This window comes from Engystomops pustulosus, chromosome 3, assembly GCF_040894005.1.
Source record: "Engystomops pustulosus chromosome 3, aEngPut4.maternal, whole genome shotgun sequence".
Classification (NCBI taxonomy): domain Eukaryota; kingdom Metazoa; phylum Chordata; class Amphibia; order Anura; family Leptodactylidae; genus Engystomops; species Engystomops pustulosus.
In genome coordinates this window covers 211103246-211123774 of record NC_092413.1, presented here as the reverse complement: position 1 = coordinate 211123774, position 20529 = coordinate 211103246, and the positions used below count along the sequence as shown (strand labels likewise).

The 20529-nt window shown below is 45.2% G+C and overlaps 2 protein-coding genes across 4 annotated transcripts in view; both read left to right on the top strand.

Moving 5' to 3' along the window:
- Positions 1–1412: 1412 nt before the first annotated feature.
- Positions 1413–20529, top strand: part of LOC140122640 (bis(5'-adenosyl)-triphosphatase enpp4-like) — a 60626-nt gene continuing 41509 nt past the window's right edge. The window contains exon 1 of the mRNA XM_072143725.1: positions 1413–1541. The gene's annotated coding sequence lies outside the window, so the exon portion shown is untranslated. The remainder of the gene's footprint in view (positions 1542–20529) is intronic.
- On the top strand, positions 1414–14242 carry LOC140122638 (bis(5'-adenosyl)-triphosphatase enpp4-like). Of its 3 annotated transcripts, none has more exons than XM_072143723.1 (4): positions 1414–1495; positions 8692–9553; positions 10293–10466; positions 11500–14242. In XM_072143723.1, the coding sequence occupies exons 2-4, from the start codon at positions 8719–8721 to the stop codon at positions 11862–11864; spliced, it is 1374 nt and encodes a 457-aa protein (XP_071999824.1). In that variant the 5' UTR covers positions 1414–1495; positions 8692–8718; the 3' UTR covers positions 11865–14242. The 3 variants fall into 3 exon arrangements, with proteins under 3 accessions (XP_071999824.1, XP_071999822.1, XP_071999823.1); XM_072143721.1 differs by having other exon boundaries at positions 1445–1541; XM_072143722.1 differs by lacking the exon at positions 1414–1495 and adding an exon at positions 1654–1675.

Here is a 20529-nt window from a genome sequence, read left to right as displayed (position 1 = left end):
TAACACTACAGCAATAAACACAGTACTAATACTCCTATCTTGTATACATGGGCACAGCACAGTACTTCTACCCCTATCCTGTATATATGGACACAGCACAGTACTTCTACCCCTATCTTGTATATATGGGCACAGCACAGTACTACTACTCCTATCCTTTATATATGGGCACAGCACAGTACTACTACCCCTATCCTGTATATATGGACACAGCACAGTACTTCTACCCCTATCCTGTATATATGGGCACAGCACAGTACTACTACTCCTATCCTGTATATATGGACACAGTACAGTACTACTATTCCTATCCTGTATATATGGACACAGCACAGTACTACTACTCCTATCCTGTAGGCAGATCTATCACCTTCACTTGGGTTTCCTCCGGGTCCTCCAGTTTCCTCCCACACTCCAAAACATACATATAGGTTGATTAGATTGTGAGGGGGACAGGGACTGATTTGACATGGGAGGTTTATGCCTTTTTCACTCCTGTCTGGTCCAGCCTATCATCACATATCTGACCCAATCAGCCCCAATCTTGGTTCTGGTCTTTCATATAGTGCAAGTCCTGGTGGATCTTAGTACTGATCCTGCTGTGGGTGACCCTGTGCCTGAGGACAGACGGCTGCACAATGTGGGAGCGGTTTGTTCCTAGGAATTTATTGAGCTGTAAGCAACATCAGTGCGGAGCAATGCGATCCTCACATCCCAGAAATTCCATACCATACGGAATACTGTGTAAACATAGGAGCTGTCAGACCGGTCACCCCAGCTTATCAATAACTATGACGGCGCTGCTAACATGAAGTATGTCCATGACCACACGTGTAATAACCCGGACGTATTGGACTACACTGTGACTAGGCTTTATATGGGTTTTATTGTGTTTTAATACCTTTAAAAAATGTAAACATTCTGTACAAAAAAAAAATTCTTCACTTTGCCGTGTTCTGGCGCTATTAACGTTTCCATACTCCGCTGTACGGAGCTGTGCGACGTCTTGTTTTTTGCGGCATGAGCTGACGTTTTCATTGCTACCATATTGAGAACCGTACAGCCTTTTGATCACGTTGCAAATGGTGAAAAAGTTGTTTTTTTTAGACATTTTGGCCGCTATGGGAACAAAGTGTGAAGTAAAGTTTCAGGGAAAGTTCTAAAATAAAACAATTGGAAACAATTTCGATACCATTTTAAAAACTTTGTATTTTAGTAAAAGTATATTTTAGAGTGAGCTCTCTCTGACTGCGGTGAGGGAGTAGTCGGAGCGCTGTGTGGTGACGCATCTGGTGACACCATGAGCTGTGGACACGCCCTGTCACTCTCCTGTCACGGTACACGGTGACGTCATCACCCGCGTCACGTGCCCACAACACAACCCGTTGTCCATCGCACTATCCCCGGGCGGCGAAGACGTAATCGAGTCTTCTCCAATCAGAGGAGAGTCTCTGGCAGCTCCCCGCCTCCCGGCTGTGAGGCCCCGCCCAGTGAGGTAGTTGCTGGTGTAGTTGTGCGGTGGCCGGGGTCTGGCGGGTGATGTGAGTATACGGAGCGTACATTGTATATATCAGTGTGTATGACCTGCAGCTGCCATGACTGGGAAGGGGGCGCTGTGTAGTGTAATAGATGGTGCGCAGTGAGTGGCGCAGCAGAGTTGTGTTTGTTGTTACAGGTCAGTGTGCTGCGCTAGAAACAGCTTCCTATGGCTCTGCAGTCATTGCATTGCACTAAGTTACTGTACACGAACAGGTGAAGGGCCAATGCAAAACTGCACAAGAACATTACAGGGGCCACACATTATACACTTTAGGAGATTCCCCCCACAAGGACAGTACAGGGGCCACACACTATACTATAGGGGCCCCTCGCTCTATAGGAGGCAGCCCAGGTGCACTTCCTTATTTCCATGATCTTGTGACGCAGCCTCACCTTCCCCTTTATCTCACCTTATCATGTGACCCAGGAGTCAGCACCACGAGTGGCGGAGCTGTGAATGTACACAGGTGCACATGTAGCAGTGCCAAATAATATAACTGGTGGCACCACCTGTCTGGTTCTGCTTGTCCCAGTAAGTACTACATGTATGGTTCTGGCTTGCCCCAGTTAGCCCTTGATGTATTGTTCTGGCTTGTCACAGTAGGTACAAGATTTATGGTTCTGGCTTGTCCCAGTAGGCACTTCATATACGGTTCTTGCTTGTACCATTAGATACTAGATGTACGGTTCTTGCTTGTCCCAGTAGGTACTAGATGTACAGTTCTGGTTTGTACCAGTAGGAACTTTATGTATGGTTCTGGTTTGTGCCAGTAGGCACTTCATGTATGGTTCTGGCTTGTCCCAGTAGAACCTTCCTGTATGGTTCTGCTTTGTCCCAGTAGGCACTTCATGTATGGTTCTGGCTTGTCCCTGTAGGCACTTCTTGTATGGTTCTGGCTTGTCCCAGTAGAACCTTCCTGTATGGTTCTGCTTTGTCCCAGTAGGCACTTCATGTATGGTTCTGGCTTGTCCCAGTAGGCCCTTCCTGTATGGTTCTGGCTTGTCCCAGTAGAACCTTCCTGTATGGTTCTGCTTTGTCCCAGTAGGCCCTTCCTGTATGGCTCTGCTTTGTCCCAGTAGGCCCTTCCTGTATGGCTCTGCTTTGTCCCAGTAGGCCCTTCCTGTATGGTTCTGCTTTGTCCCAGTAGGCCCTTCCTGTATGGTTCTGCTTTGTCCCAGTAGGCCCTTCCTGTATGGTTCTGCTTTGTCCCAGTAGGCCCTTCCTGTATGGTTCTGCTTTGTCCCAGTAGGCCCTTCCTGTATGGTTCTGCTTTGTCCCAGTAGGCCCTTCCTGTATGGTTCTGCTTTGTCCCAGTAGGCCCTTCCTGTATGGTTCTGCTTTGTCCCAGTAGGCCCTTCCTGTATGGTTCTGCTTTGTCCCAGTAGGCCCTTCCTGTATGGTTCTGCTTTGTCCCAGTAGGCCCTTCCTGTATGGTTCTGCTTTGTCCCAGTAGGCCCTTCCTGTATGGTTCTGCTTTGTCCCAGTAGGCCCTTCCTGTATGGTTCTGCTTTGTCCCAGTAGGCCCTTCCTGTATGGTTCTGCTTTGTCCCAGTAGGCCCTTCCTGTATGGTTCTGCTTTGTCCCAGTAGGCCCTTCCTGTATGGTTCTGCTTTGTCCCAGTAGGCCCTTCCTGTATGGTTCTGCTTTGTCCCAGTAGGCCATTTTTGTATGGTTCTGCTTTGTCCCAGTAGGCCCTTCCTGAATGGTTCTGCTTTGTCCCAGTAGGCCCTTCCTGTATGGTTCTGCTTTGTCCCAGTAGGTCCTTCCTGAATGGTTCTGCTTTGTCCCAGTAGGCCCTTCCTGAATGGTTCTGCTTTGTCCCAGTAGGCCCTTCCTGAATGGTTCTGCTTTGTCCCAGTAGGCCCTTCCTGTATGGTTCTGCTTTGTCCCAGAAGGCCCTTCCTGTATGGTTCTGCTTTGTCTCAGTAGGCCCTTCCTCTATGGTTCTGCATTGTCCCAGTAGGCCCTTCCTCTATGGTTCTGCATTGTCCCAGTAGGCCCTTCCTCTATGGTTCTGCATTGTCCCAGTAGGCCCTTCCTCTATGGTTCTGCATTGTCCCAGTAGGCCCTTCCTCTATGGTTCTGCATTGTCCCAGTAGGCCCTTCCTCTATGGTTTTGCATTGTCCCAGTAGGCCCTTCCTCTATGGTTCTGCTTTGTCCCAGTAGGCCCTTCCTCTATGGTTCTGCATTGTCCCAGTAGGCCCTTCCTCTATGGTTCTGCATTGTCCCAGTAGGCCCTTCCTCTATGGTTCTGCATTGTCCCAGTAGGCCCTCCCTCTATGGTTCTGCATTGTCCCAGTAGGCCCTTCCTCTATGGTTCTGCATTGTCCCAGTAGGCCCTTCCTCTATGGTTCTGCATTGTCCCAGTAGGCCCTTCCTCTATGGTTCTGCTTTGTCCCAGTAGGCCCTTCCTGTATGGTTCTGCATTGTCCCAGTAGGCCCTTCCTGTATGGTTCTGCATTGTCCCAGTAGGCCCTTCCTGTATGGTTCTGCATTGTCCCAGTAGGCCCTTCCTGTATGGTTCTGCATTGTCCCAGTAGGCCCTTCCTGTATGGTTCTGCATTGTCCCAGTAGGCCCTTCCTGTATGGTTCTGCATTGTCCCAGTAGGCCCTTCCTGTATGGTTCTGCATTGTCCCAGTAGGCCCTTCCTGTATGGTTCTGCATTGTCCCAGTAGGCCCTTCCTGTATGGTTCTGCATTGTCCCAGTAGGCCCTTCCTGTATGGTTCTGCATTGTCCCAGTAGGCCCTTCCTGTATGGTTCTGCATTGTCCCAGTAGGCCCTTCCTGTATGGTTCTGCATTGTCCCAGTAGGCCCTTCCTGTATGGTTCTGCATTGTCCCAGTAGGCCCTTCCTGTATGGTTCTGCATTGTCCCAGTAGGCCCTTCCTGTATGGTTCTGCATTGTCCCAGTAGGCCCTTCCTGTATGGTTCTGCATTGTCCCAGTAGGCCCTTCCTGTATGGTTCTGCATTGTCCCAGTAGGCCCTTCCTGTATGGTTCTGCATTGTCCCAGTAGGCCCTTCCTGTATGGTTCTGCATTGTCCCAGTAGGCCCTTCCTGTATGGTTCTGCTTTGTCCCAGTAGGCCCTTCCTGTATCGTTCTGCATTGTCCCAGTAGGCCCTTCCTGAATGGTTCTACTCAAATGTTTTCAACCTGGCCCGGTTCATGAGTTCAGGGCACTGTCCACACCAGTCAGCGTTTTATTTTTTACAAAACATTTTTATGGACCTTGATGAACATTGTAGAACATGTGGAAAAGTATGGAACTGTCTCAGACAATGACTCTTCTTTAATAATGGGTACCACTGTACTCCTTTAAGCGTCCACCAAAACCAGGTATTCCCATCACAAGGGTAGATGGCGAGGCCTGGCTCCACTGCTCCATGCCGGCCAGAACTTGAGGGCCTCTGATTTGTGGATGTATTTGAACCCAACCTTTGACAATCTTAACGAATGTTCTCCATTTGATCTTCCTTGGGTTCAGGAGATTTACCAGAGGAGGTGCCTTTATATTCTAGGCCATGTAGTCCTCTGTATGATCGTTTAATTAGAGTATGGTCGACTATTGCCCATAAGTATCCTCTAAACCCATTGGTAGATGGTAAGCTATAACTCGCCTGCTCCACGCTGGTAGATGGTAAGCTATAACTCGCCTGCTCCACGCCAGCCAACTCTTGAGGGCCTCTGATTTGTGGACAGGATCGAACCAAACCAGGTGGACATATCTCCTAATGAAGTTGCTTCTATGGTTGGTCAGGAGGTCTGTAACCCATTTATTAGATGGGTTGTGTTGATATCTTGGACCATGTAGTCCTTATGTGATTGACTCAGTGTCGCTATACTCCCCCAGACTATCCACCGAATCCAGGTTTGACGTTGATATAATTTCCATGGGGTAAGGAGTTCTGAAAATCGGCTATGAGATGGGATAGCTTTATCTTTGTAGTTATTTGTGTTATTGGTTGATGAGTATACGGTAAACTGTAGCCACCAAGTGTCCATCACATTGGTAGATGATAAGACGTAGCTTCATTTCTCCACATCACCCAACACGTGAGGACATCAGGCTGGTGGACATGTTTGAAGGCCACAGACTGTTTTCCTGCTGAAGTTTTTTCAGGAGGTCTGATGGATATTGATATTTTTGGCCATATCGTCCTCCCACTTGATCCGTCTCTGTTCCTGTAGCAAGTTGTTGGGCGCTTAATGTGTTGGGCCAACAGGTCACACGTTAATGAGTTCATGCCACAATCGAGCCAAGTCTGTAACAAGTTCTGTCACGTGGAAGCAGACTTGTTCCGGTTATAGTCTGCTCCTCTGGATTAGTGGATCAACTGGATTTGCCAGGTTTGTGGAGCAGCATGACCGCCAGGTAACCTGACACCAGCACATTGTTACTTCTCTTCTATCTTGTGGACAATGCTTTTCACGCTCCGGAAAGGTGTTTGTAGAGTTTTCTTGTCACAGTATATTTATTCTTGACTTACAACCATCTGCTATATACTACAACTCCCAGAATGCCCTAACACTTCCTTTAGCTAAAAATTGTTTTGCTTAAATCCACATAAATCACCTTTTATCTTATATTACCTGGCATCAGAGGGGGCGTGTCCTGCTTGGTGGGCACCTCCCATCTAATACTCCCCATGTCTTATGCCTCCTTACTGGTAACAGTACATGTCATGTGACCAGAGTGACATCATTTCAGGTCCTTTAGCCTCTTAATAATAGCAAACTGTGCCCCATGTATGTATCTGACCACATGAAGTCACAGCAGCCTCTATGGACTTCTACTCCTTTCCATCCTCCATTGAGGCTGCTATGATCTCATGTAATCACATACATGGGGTACAGTTTGCTATTCTTAGAAGGCTAAAGGACCTGCGTAAGGCACCGTGTAAAAAAAAAAATTAAAAAAAATGACACAATATTTCCAATCTGTACATAGAGGTTATATGTCTGTTGTAATGGGGTGTGGCTCACTGCCAGCCTAAGAGAGAGAAGAGTCACAAACACCAGACATGAGTCAGAAAAGCGAATTTGCATGTCAGAAAAAAGTCTGTAATTAAGGTACAGTACATAACTGGCTGCTAATTTTAGGTGATATAGGGAGGACTTGTGACCCTTTATCAGCTGGCATTGTTAGTCAGGGTGGTCAAAATCTGGTGACATCTAGAATGATTATGATATAGATATGGGGGAGATTTATCATGATGTAGGCCGAATTTTCATACTTTACACATTCATTGTAGATGTTGAGCGCACACTTTACACACTCATTGTAGATTCTCAGCACACACTTTACACCCTCTTTGTAGATGTTGAGCGCACACTTTACACACTCATTGTAGATTCTCAGCACACACTTTACACGCTCTTTGTAGATGTTGAGCACACACTTTACACCCTCTTTGTAGATGTTGAGCACACACTTTACACGCTCTTTGTAGATGTTGAGCACACACTTTACACCCTCTTTGTAGATGTTGAGCACACACTTTACACCCTCTTTGTAGATGTTGAGCGCACACTTTACACCCTCTTTGTAGATGCTGACACACACTTTACACCCTCTTTGTAGATGCTGAGCACACACTTTACACCCTCTTTGTAGATGTTGAGCACACACTTTACACCCTCTTTGTAGATGTTGAGCACACACTTTACACCCTCTTTGTAGATGTTGAGCACACACTTTACACCCTCTTTGTAGATGTTGAGCGCACACTTTACACCCTCTTTGTAGATGTTGAGCACACACTTTACACCCTCTTTGTAGATGCTGAGCGCACACTTTACACGCTCTTTGTAGATGCTGAGCGCACACTTTACACGCTCTTTGTAGATGTTGAGCGCACACTTTACACCCTCTTTGTAGATGTTGAGCGCACACTTTACACCCTCTTTGTAGATGTTGAGCACACACTTTACACCCTCTTTGTAGATGTTGAGCACACACTTTACACCCTCTTTGTAGATGTTGAGCACACACTTTACACCCTCTTTGTAGATGTTGAGCACACACTTTACACCCTCTTTGTAGATGTTGAGCACACACTTTACACCCTCTTTGTAGATGCTGACACACACTTTACACCCTCTTTGTAGATGTTGAGCACACACTTTACACCCTCTTTGTAGATGTTGAGCACACACTTTACACCCTCTTTGTAGATGTTGAGCACACACTTTACACCCTCTTTGTAGATGTTGAGCACACACTTTACACCCTCTTTGTAGATGCTGAGCGCACACTTTACACCCTCTTTGTAGATGCTGAGCGCACACTTTACACGCTCTTTGTAGATGTTGAGCGCACACTTTACACGCTCTTTGTAGATGTTGAGCGCACACTTTACACACTCTTTGTAGATGTTGAGCACACGCTTTACACACTCTTTGTAGATGTTGAGCACACGCTTTACACACTCTTTGTAGATGCTGAGCACACGCTTTACACACTCTTTGTAGATGTTGAGCACACGCTTTACACACTCTTTGTAGATGTTGAGCACACGCTTTACACACTCTTTGTAGATGTTGAGCACACGCTTTACACACTCTTTGTAGATGTTGAGCACACGCTTTACACACTCTTTGTAGATGTTGAGCACACGCTTTACACACTCTTTGTAAATGCTATGAATATTTAATAGTATAAGCTGGACATCTCGAATAAATGTGTGAACTAGATACTGGATAACTTGAATGTGTATGTGATGATTGGGATTTGAGCATTGAGAATGAGTGTATGTTGGTTGTGAGCAGAGTGTCGGAATGAGTGTGTAATGTTTTAGCTTAGCATTTACAATAATTTTGAGATACAATGAGTTGGGCATCTGGATTCGATGTGTAATGTGTGAGCTGGGATCTAGAATACATTTGTAATCTGTGTGAGCTGGACATCTAGAACAAGTGTATGAGATGAGTATCTGGAATGAGTATGGAAAGGGCAAGCTAAGCAAAGACCATATATTTAATGTGTATGAACTGGGGGTCTAGAATGTACATGGAATTCTAGAATACATATGTAATGCTTATGAGTTGCCTATCTAGAATAGTTATGTAATGATCTGGCCATCTAGAATGAATGTGGCTTTCATTCTAGATTCTCAAAGTTTAAAAATTCTCAAACACTTTTTTTTCCAGATAAACATCCCTAGAAGAACATTCAGGATGTACATGTTGGTGTTGGTGGTGGCCCTGGTCCATGCAGCCATAGTGAGCTCTGTGGACTCTGGTAGTAGTTCTGTACCCCGGTTAATTCTTGTGTCCTTTGATGGATTCAGAGCAGACTATTTGTTGAACTATTCCTTCCCCAACCTCCAAGGACTTTTTGATGATGGCGTCCTGGTAAGAGAAGTCAAGAATGTCTTCATCACAAAGACCTTCCCGAATCATTATTCCATAGTGACTGGACTGTATGCCGAGAGCCACGGGATTGTAGCCAACTCCATGTATGATAAATCCAACAACAAGGTCTTCAGACTAGATGATTATAACTCAACGCATGACCCAGGGTGGTGGAATGAAGCCACTCCTATCTGGGTGACCAACCAACGTGCCGGACGGAGGAGTGGCGCTGCCATGTGGCCGGGGGCTGACGTGACTATCCAGAACGTCACCCTCAATGACTCTCTACAGTATAATTCCTCTGTATCTTTTGAAGAACGAGTAGATCACATCACCGCATGGTTCACCAGGGCGGACAACCCCATCAATTTTGCAACTCTATATTTTGAAGAACCTGATGAGAGCGGACACCGATTCGGACCGGAAAACAAATTAAATATGTCTGAAGTCTTGGGTGTTATAGACAAGAAAGTTGGGTACTTGGTGGCCCAGCTTAAAAAGTTTGAGCTGTGGGACACGGTCAATGTGATAATCACCAGTGACCATGGGATGGCCCAATGCTCGCCCAATAGAGTCATCGCCTTGGATAAGTGCATTGGTCGGGGGAATTACACACTGGTGGACTTTACTCCAGTTGCAGCCGTACTACCCCTTGAAGGTATGTGATTGGCCGATTGGTTGTTTCCTTGTGGGAGGGACCAGGAAGTAGAAAGCAGTTATTATCTCTGCATGGCTTCATTGGTTTGTGGCCACACAGATATCGGTCTATGCTTCTGCTAAAACATTTGGTTGTAGGAATTTAATGATTAGAACAGTTGCTGGTCATATAGAACCTCTATGACGCTTGTACAGGGAGTACTGCTCCTCGAAAATGATCAATGGGGATAAATCTGCTTTGGATTATTCCCTCTCCCTCGAACGGGCTTCGAACGGTCACCTCTTCCAGTCCAATCTTTGCTGCAGCTCACGGCCCGCCTGCCATAGTCCGATCATGGGGGTCTGGGGCGTCAGCCAAAATCTGGACGTAGGAAGTGGGGAGGGGGTCTGAGACGTCAGCCACAGCTTGGACCGGGGGGGGATGGGGACCTGGGGCACCAGCCACAGCCTGGACAAGGGGGTTCAGGTGCGCCAATCACAATCTGGACAAGGGATGGGGTTTGGGGACAAGAGCCATAGTGAGGTCAAGGGAGTCTAAAGGGGGTTAAATAAAATGTGCACTTTTGGAAACTCCCTTACCTGGAATAGTAACGGCTGATTAGTAAGACATTTCATGTTCAGTATTGAAAGTGATTGTCACTTAAAGGGGTTGTCCATTTCAGACTAGTTCAGCTCTGCTACAACTGTATTGTAGATATAGATCAGTACAAGTCTGCTAATATTTTGTCTCTGATTTCCAGATACAAACCTGGTTTACAATCTGCTGAAAAACTGCAGCGATCACATGAAGGTCTACCTGAAAGAAGACATCCCGGATGACTACCACTACAAGCACAACAGCCGCATCCAGCCCATAATCCTGGTGGCTGACGAGGGCTGGGCCATAGCGCAGAATGAGTCCTCCCCTATAACCTGTAAGGTTCTATTTGTATTAGTGTTATGTTGTACACAGCGCCATACACATTATAGTGACTGTGCTTGGTATTGCAACTGAGCCCAAGTCGCCTGAATAGGATTAAGCTGCTACCAGGTCATTTCACTAATGGATGTAAAAATCAAAGGTGTCTGCAGACTGAGGCGCCCCTGCCTCTTCAAGCAGCAGATTATGCGGTGTGTTCCACTTCGGGTTCCTGCCATATTAATACATTGATGTCTGGCATCCCTACAGAGCAGGCAGGTGCAGTGAATAACCCACCAGTGTATAGCCTGCAGCCCCTGACCACCAGTGTATAGCCTGCAGCCCCTGACCACCAGTGTATAGCCTGCAGCCCCTGACCACCAGTGTATAGCCTGCAGCCCCTGACCACCCGTGTATAGCCTGCAGCCCCTGACCACCCGTGTATAGCCTGCAGCCCCTGACCACCAGTGTATAGCCTGCAGCCCCTGACCACCAGTGTATAGCCTGCAGCCCCTGACCACCAGTGTATAGCCTGCAGCCCCTGACCACCAGTGTATAGCCTGCAGCCCCTGACCACCAGTGTATAGCCTGCAGCCCCTGACCACCAGTGTATAGCCTGCAGCCCCTGACCACCAGTGTAATAGCCTCAGTCCTCCCCCCCCCCCCAGTATATAGCCTGCAGCCCCTCCCCGAGGAATGCCCAGCCTATAAGACAAAAAAATGCGTACTCTCCTTCCGATGTTCCCCCGCAGGTCCTCTACTTTCCATCGATGCTTCGGCTCCATGTCCCTGCACTTTGCCATCGTATGCAGCATGACATCAGTCGCTCGCTGACATCATAGTGTGTTTCTTCTTGTTAAAAAGTACTTGGTGTAGTCCAGAGAATTACAGTAATTTAAATAAAATACAGTAAGAATGATTTTTAAATAAGGGCAGAAATGGTGCAAAATTATGATAATAACCAAAAGGGAAAAAAAACACAAAAAATTGTCTGATCAGGAAGATAGACGGTTATACGGCGCAGTCCTGAAAATTGTCTTCTCTTGCAGTGGGGAACCATGGCTATAACAACAGCCTGCGCAGCATGCACCCCTTCCTGGCGGCCCACGGACCGGCCTTCCACAAGAACGTCAAGATCAACACCATAAACAGTGTAGACATCTACCCCATGATGTGCACGATCCTCGGCTTACAACCCGAACCCAACAACGGCACCCTGTCCAGCACCAAGTGCCTGCTGGCCGATCAGTGGTGCATCCAGGTCCCGGAGGCCATCGGGATCGTCCTGGGTGGGATCCTGGTCCTTGCCACCATCAGCTGCGTCATCATCATGCTCCTGAAGAAGAAGCTGCCCTCGCCGCGCCAGTTCATGCGACTGCAGTTTCAGGACGACGATGACCCTTTAATTGGCTGAAGATCGTTAGTCACAAGTAAACGTAGACCTGATGACTTAACCCTTGCTAAACTGAATGTGGTCAGATGTCCTGTATAAATATTCAAAAATTTGAAGGGGGGGTTCATAAATCTAAATTACCCCAAATGTTAAATTAAACAATAGGACAAAATTGCTAATTCAAATCACTTCTGGGTTGGTTGGATTGTTTAGAGGGGGGTTTTCCATCAATACCTAATAATTACCTATCCCAACTGTGGGACTGACAGAAGTGATTAACTATGTATATTATAAATACGGACGAGTGGAACACCCCTTTAATTAGGCACTAAAATTAACTGGCCAAGATCACCTTTATGGGTGATATTAATGCAGCACAGCTTTCTAAGGCTTAAAGGGGATGTACTGCTTGTTAGATTAGTGGCGGACTGACTGCAGAGACCCCGCCCATTGGTAGGCATAGGATGAGTGTTAAAGGATCAAAAAAAAAATTCTGCTGATAAAGTTGATAAATTTTGTCACAATATGACATTAATAATATAGTTATTGGAAAATTTCAGCTCTGAAGCATGAAGAATAGTGAGCGCAGCCGAGTCAGGCCGTCACCCGTATTCCAAGTAACGACCGTTTTGTTTCTATGGTACACAACATTAGACCTCCAAGGTAGACTGCGGCTTACGGATGCAAATGTTGAGGTCTGAAGAAACCCCCATGTACCCGTTATCGTTTCCTAACCTTCCTGAGAACAAGCAGAAGTTTTCAGCTCACTCATTTATAAGAAGCAATAGCGCCCTCTAATCCAGCTTCAGTAGAACATCCTAGAGGTTTTCTGATTTAAAGGGGTTGTCTAAAATTAGATTCTGTTGGGTTGCCTTTAGAATGGGTGGTGTCAGATTTTTGAGTTTATCCTAATCCTATAAAGTTAATTTTCACAGATTTATAATGTTTGCAAGAAAAGTGCCTTTTGTAACTTGCATCCGTCCTACAGCGCCTGAGCTGAGGGGGCACAAACTTATTCAGATGTAGAGAAGTAAGAGCAGCTGACTCTTCACTCCTAGCCCATCTACTGCCATTAGCTCTTGGCTGTCCGTTATGGATGCCGGCCACTGCTGCCATCTGACGTATGGTAATTTATTGTTGCGTTACAGTGTGTTTCGGCTGTGATGCAGCTCATCTGTCTATGTGCTGTATGTAGAATAAGAAGTTACCGCCATCTTTACTTGAGTTCTAACTGCGGTGATAGCTTTTGCACAGAAACATTTTGCACTTTTTGGATGATACTACTACTCCCAGCATGCTCTGCTATTATTGTAATAGGAAATTGTATGAAATTATCCCTCATGCACTGATGTATTGTTCTCTCGAGCAGTTGTGTTCTAGCTGATTTTTAGGAGAACTTTATTTTAGGACTTTGTGTAGAGGTCTGGAATCTGTGGGTCTTCCATGGGTTGTGTCTGGTTCTGCAGCTCCGCTCTATTCAATAAGATAAAATGGAGCTGCAATACCACATGCAACCTGTAGTCAGGGGTAGCGCTGGTTTTTAATATAAAGCATCCAAATCCTATTTATAGACAGTCATACCTGATCTTTATAAGTTGCGGACACTTTTATGTTTTTACTGTAAGGACTTTGGGTTATTACACCTGCTAAGGCATCGTCACGCAATGGTCCTTTTGTTATTAAAATCTTTGTTAATTCATTATAGAAATAATAAATTATCTTTGTTAATAAATATTGCGTCGAAGAGGTTGCACGGCGACTTTATAAGTGCAAAGTTCTTGTTAATGGTTCACATTACAGCTTTTAGCGAGTTAAAACGGGCAGACAAGCTGACCCCCACCTGCAGAGAGGAGATGCAACTTCTTACACGGACAGGACTATATATTAGGGTGCATCCACACGAATATGTGGCTACACGGCAACGGGTGCGATGGAGAGGAGGAGAAGCGAGCGCTGCTTGCCCCTCCCCTCTCCATAGAGAATAGTGGCGCACGCCGTGCTTACAGCTAAAAGATAGAGCAGGTCCTATCTTTTATGTGGCCACGCGTCATACCGAGCCCAGGTGCCTTAGACAACTAGGGGGGATGTAAATGCAGCTGTAAATTTGCAGCCGTATATACGTCCCCAATACGTTTGTGTGCATGGGCCCATACAGCGCAAAAAACTGCAGATTATAAATAACTGATGTCACTTATAGATTCTTTGTCTTTGGCTAGATTCACACGATTTGTGCCCGCCGTACCGTAGCACAGCAGGCACATGGCGCCAGGGAGAGGAGGAGGGGTTGAGCGCCTCTCACCTCCGCGCCTCTTTGTAGTGATATTGGCGCACGGCACAATATTCCTGGGAAAGATAGGACATGTCCTATCTTTCTCCCGGCTACAGAACGGTATGGTGCAGCATGTACGGCGTACAGCTCCCGTACGGCGCTGTGTGCCTATTGCCGTCTATGGGGGACATATATACTGCGTATATATAAGTTCCCCATACGTTCGTGTGAATGTAGCCTTAAAATGCATTGAAATTGCAAATCTGTGACTATTTTCTATCTGTACTTGTAGGTGGAGGATAACCCGTGAGTCACAGACCACTGCCTTGGCACCGTGCACTTTGTGTAGATTATATGGATATAGCTTGTATACATAGTCAGCCATATCTTATGTCAAGAAATGAGAATCCACTAGACTGTACATAACAATCCACATGCTATAGATGTACGGCCAATGCACTGAGGCCCAAAATGATGGGTGCCTGCGGTTTTACTTTGTTGATAACCCAGATAAATATCAGGGTACATTCATGGCCTGTAGTTGTGATTTTGGGGTGTAGCACCTCAGCCCATTCAAGTCAATGGAGATTAGAGTTGTCAGGCTGATACATTACTATAGTGAAAGAGGCCCCAGTGTTCTGGGGGGTGGCGGGGTCCTGGGGCAGGAAGGTGGGATTCATTATCGTTTTTATAAGAGGATTTATTAGAGAAACATCTGGATCAGACAGTAAGGCAGCGAGGGGCAGTTTTTTTCTTCATAGATTTACATAGAAAGTCTTAATAATTTACAGCAAAAAGAGGAAAATCCTTTTTTATTTTAAAATATATTGCCCCTTATATTTCTAGTCTGAGCGAGGTATTGCAGCACTTCAAAGAGAAGTAGATTTAGGTTAGGCCTATATGATTTAGTTCAGGCCTTGTTGATCACTACTGGCCATAGCAACCAATCACCGAACAGCTTTCATTTTTCCTCAGCAGGTTATGAAGTGAAAGCTGAGCTCTGATTGGTTGCTATAGACACAGTACTGCAGGGACAGCTTCTGAATGGCTGCTATAGGCCTTTTTATATGTTAGTTTTTCTAAATGAGGCCTAATATCATTACAGGCTCTATTTATTAAGGCTGTACATTTATATTCCAGAGAATTTGAGGTTTTCATAAAAAACATTGTCTTCAATTTTGCCTTCTGGCCTGTACAATTGAATCCATAGGTTATATTTCTATGTAAAACACCTTATAATTGCATCAAGTCAAAGTCCCATGAGGGCGTCTCCTTAAATAAATATATTGGTATAAAAAATACAAACAATTGTTAACTGATCCCCTAAAATCTTTTAGTCCTTTATGAATCTTTTAATGAGAAAAAAAAAATCTATTTACGATTATGTGATTCTAGCGCCAGATGACTTGTAATTAACCTCTAATATTCTGCGGGATGTAGCAGCACCGCTCCGATCTGGGGTACATAATGCGGTGGCGGGTTCTACTCTTTATATGTTCAGTGTCGTAGAGGATGGAGAAGCACAAATACTGTAGACTGTCTATATGTTTTCTATGGTGAAGAGCTTTACTTTTCGGGAATTAGATGTAACCACTCCAGATTTTCAGACATTTTCTGATTTATTTTTTTAATAAAAATGTAACTTATTCAATGTCTTTTGTGTTATTCATATTAAGTTATTGTAGATGAAAAGATCTAAGATGGCAGGAAAAGGAGTCCACAGATCAGTTCTACTGTTTTCCATGGAAAGATTGTACCAGTTACATTTCTGTACATAGGGGAGGGACAAGATTCTACTAGTCACATTTCTGTACATAGGGGAGGGACAAGATTCTACCAGTCACATTTCTGTACATAGGGGAGGGACAAGATTCTACCAGTCACATTTCTGTACATAGGGGAGGGACAAGATTCTACCAGTTACATTCCTGTACATAGGGGAGTGGCAAGATTCTACCAGTCACATTCCTGTACATAGGGGAGGGGCAAGATTCTACCAGTCACATTCCTTTACCTAGGGGAGGGGCAAGATTCTACCAGTCACATTCCTTTACCTAGGGGAGGGGCAAGATTCTACCAGTCATATTCCTGTACATAGGGGAGGGGCAAAATTCTACCAGTCACATTCCTGTACATAGGGGAGGGGCAAGATTCTACCAGTCACATTTCTGTACATAGGGGAGGGAATATATTCTACCAGTCACATTCCTGTACATAGGGGAGGGGCAAGATTCTACCAGTCACATTCCTGTACATAGGGGAGAGGCAAGATTCTACCAGTCACATTCCTGTACATAGGGGAGGGGCAAGATTCTACCAGTCACATTCCTGTACATAGGGGAGGGGCAAGATTCTACCAGTCACATTCCTGTACATAGGGGAGGGGCAAGATTCTACCAGTCACATTCCTGTACATAGGGGAGGGGCAAGATTCTACCAGTCACATTCCTGTACATAGGGGAGGGGCAAGATTCTTCCAGTCACATTCCTGTACATAGGGGAGGGGCAAGATTCTACCAGTCACATTCCTGTACCTAGGGGAGGGGAAAGATTATACCAGTCACATTCCTTTACCTAGGGGAGGGGCAAGATTCTACCAGTCACATTCTTGTACATAGGGGAGGGGCAAGATTCTACCAGTCACATTCCTGTACATAGGGGAGGGGCTAGATTCTACCAGTCCCATTCCTGTACATAGGGGAGGGACAGGATTCTACCAGTCACATTCCTGTACATAGGGGAGGGACAAGATTCTACCAGGTACATCCCTGTACATAGGGGGATGTATTATGGCAGCAACTTGCTTACCAAAATTTCCCTTCCCTTGGATCTGTTTGGTAGCACACATTGGTTTTGTTCCGCTTGGTACAACTCAGAAGGGAACAGGTTAACAAGCAGTAGTAGACACCACCGTGGCTGCCATCATAGTGTGTGGACGCGTCTCTGCCCGCTTTGTTACGACTGAAAGAGAAGGGAGCCAGCACGAAATCCTGGTATTGTACAGTTTTACCCCTTTTAAAACCCAAAAGGTACTGGAATTTTGATGCATTGTGCAACCCCATTGCCTCAGCTTTTACTTCAGTATATTTGGTTCTTCTTCTATGTTACCAGAATTATTTGAAGGTGAAGATTCAGAACTTCTTTGAAAGTAACCAGTCATCCAGGTATGGAGCTATTAATGTTCACTGTAAACGCCTATATACTGTATATTAATATTCCCATAAGGCCTCTATGGGGATTCCCATGATTATCCCAAATAGCAAGCAAAGCGACTGGCAATGCAGCACTATCCGTGAGGTACTTCCGGTGTGGAGGCAGGATGGAATAATTATTGGAGGCCTCTTTCTATGGCCAACTAGAAGTGACTTAAAGTGCATTTGGCATCATAATATGCAACATCCCCCTCCGGGGCCTGGCCTGGCTTCGGTGGCTGGTTTATGTGGCTTTAGACACACTATGGCAGTGATGGCGAACCTTTTAGAGACCGGGTGCCTAAATTTCAACCAAAACCTACTTATTCACCATCGAGTGCCAACTTGACAATTTAAACAGTAACTTATTGCTCTCTTGTTCCACAACAGTCAATCGTATCAGCCCCCTGAGGACACCAATACAGTTGAAAGCAGGAAGGCAAATTCATACATCATTGTAGCTTCTCTCCAGGGTCTCTCTGTACAGGAAGAATCGTGGGGCCAGTAGTAGGACCTCCAAAAATATTGTGTCCCTGTTCACACCATCTTACTCTTCTTGCAGTTCCAATCAGTCAAGGATATGACACTTTAAAAGAGTGCCAAGAGCTGCATCTCAGTTGTCTAGGACTGCAGGAAGATTTAAGTCCTGTCTGGTGAACTTTGTCCTGGGGCAACAGCCTGGGTGCCCACAGAAAGGACTCCGAGTGCCACCTCTGGCACCCGTGCCATAGGTTCGCCATCACTGCACTATGGTCTTGGTGCTTGGTATTGTCACCAGAATGGAGGGAGAGGCTTATTTATTCGTTTCTCCCTGGGGCAAACCCTGAGGTGTGTGAAGAGGTCCCTGAGTGATGTAGGTTGGGGAGCCCATGGAGGTGAAGCAGCCTGAGTCAGGGATCACACAGAGGCACGTGGGTGGAAAATAACCCACAGTTTCTTTATTAAAGGGTAAACTTTAGGCAATGGCCTCAGATCACAGCAGCACATCAGCAGGCTGGAAAGATGGAAGGAGAGATGGTCCGCAGGAAGAGTTGCTCACAGCCTGGTAGTAACTTCAGGCTAGGCTATTGGAGCCGAGTCCGGACAGTGGACCTCTGCTCTGGGGCTGAGTCTCCTGACTGCCCCTAAGGTGTCAGATGACACCTTGCTTCCTGGAAGTATGGCTGGGTGGCAGCTCTGCAGGAGCTCCACATTGGACCTTGCTTCTTCCTGCTGCACAGACCATGAGGTCTCACTCTGACCCGGCAGCACTGAACACTGACCTTAGGGCTGCCATAGGAACGATCGCCACCCCCCCAAAGATGGCACAGGGGGCAATCGTGGCGCAAAGACCCCCAGAAGGCAGTTAAAATTCCACGGGCGTGCTGACCACGGCATTTAAGGGGTTAAACACCCAAGACCGGAACCCACTCCAACTGCGGGTGTTACACTGGGATGTTGCCTGTTACGGCCGGCACCCCGTGTATCCGTTGCCGGCCCAGCTCCGATCTCGAAATGAACCGGCATCAGCTTAGCGTTCGATATATCACAGCATTAAAGCCCAGCACTGTATACATGCAGAGATCTCTATACAGCAGGAGAGGCGGTATTATAGTAGTTATATTCTTGTACATAGGGGGCAGTATTATAGTAGTTATATTCTTGTACATAGGGGGCAGTATTATAGTAGTTATATCCCTGTACATAGGGGGCAGTATTATAGTAGTTATATTCTTGTACATAGGGGGCAGTATTATAGTAGTTATATTCTTGTACATAGGGGGCAGTATTATAGTAGTTATATTCTTGTACATAGGGGGCAGTATTATAGTAGTTATATCCCTGTACATAGGGGGCAGTATTATAGTAGTTATATTCTTGTACATAGGGGGCAGTATTATAGTAGTTCTATTCTTGTACATAGGGGGCAGTATTATAGTAGTTATATTCCTGTACATAGGGGGCAGTATTATAGTAGATATATTCTTGTACATAGGGGGCAGTATTATAGTAGTTCTATTCTTGTACATAGGGGGCAGTATTATAGTAGTTCTATTCCTGTACATAGGGGGCAGTATTATAGTAGTTATATTCCTGTATATAGGGGCAGTATTATAGTAGTTATATTCTTGTACATAGGGGGCAGTATTATAGTAGTTATATTCTTGTACATAGGGGGCAGTATTATAGTAGTTATATTCTTGTACATAGGGGGCAGTATTATAGTAGTTATATTCTTGTACATAGGGAGCAGTATTATAGTAGTTATATTCTTGTACATAGGGGGCAGTATTATAGTAGTTATATTCTTGTACATAGGGGGCAGTATTATAGTAGTTATATTCCTGTACATAGGGGGCAGAATTATAGTAGTTATATTCTTGTACATAGGGGGCAGTATTATAGTAGTTCTATTCTTGTACAAAGGGGGCAGTATTATAGTAGATATATTCTTGTACATAGGGGGCAGTATTATAGTAGTTCTATTCCTGTACACAGGGGGCAGTATTATAGTAGTTATATTCTTGTACATAGGGGGCAGTATTATAGTAGTTATATTCTTGTACACAGGGGGCAGTATTATAGTAGTTATATTCTTGTACATAGGGGGCAGTATTATAGTAGTTATATTCCTGTACACAGGGGGCAGTATTATAGTAGTTATATTCTTGTACACAGGGGGCAGTATTATAGTAGTTTTATTCTTGTACATAGGGGGCAGTATTATAGTAGTTATGTTCTTGTACATAGGGGGCAGTATTATAGTAGTTATGTTCTTGTACATAGGGGGCAGTATTATAGTAGTTATGTTCTTGTACATAGGGGGCAGTATTATAGTAGTTATGTTCTTGTACATAGGGGGCAGTATTATAGTAGTTATATTCTTGTACATAGGGGGCAGTATTATAGTAGTTATATTCTTGTACATAGGAGGCAGTATTATAGTAGTTATATTCTTGTACATAGGAGGCAGTATTATAGTAGTTATATTCTTGTACATAGGAGGCAGTATTATAGTAGTTATATTCTTGTACATAGGGGGCAGTATTATAGTAGTTATATTCTTGTACATAGGGGGCAGTATTATAGTAGTTATATTCTTGTACATAGGGGGCAGTATTATAGTAGTTATATTCTTGTACGTAGGGGGCAGCATTATAGTAGTTATATTCTTGTACGTAGGAGGCAGTATTATAGTAGTTATATTCTTGTACATAGGAGGCAGTATTATAGTAGTTATATTCTT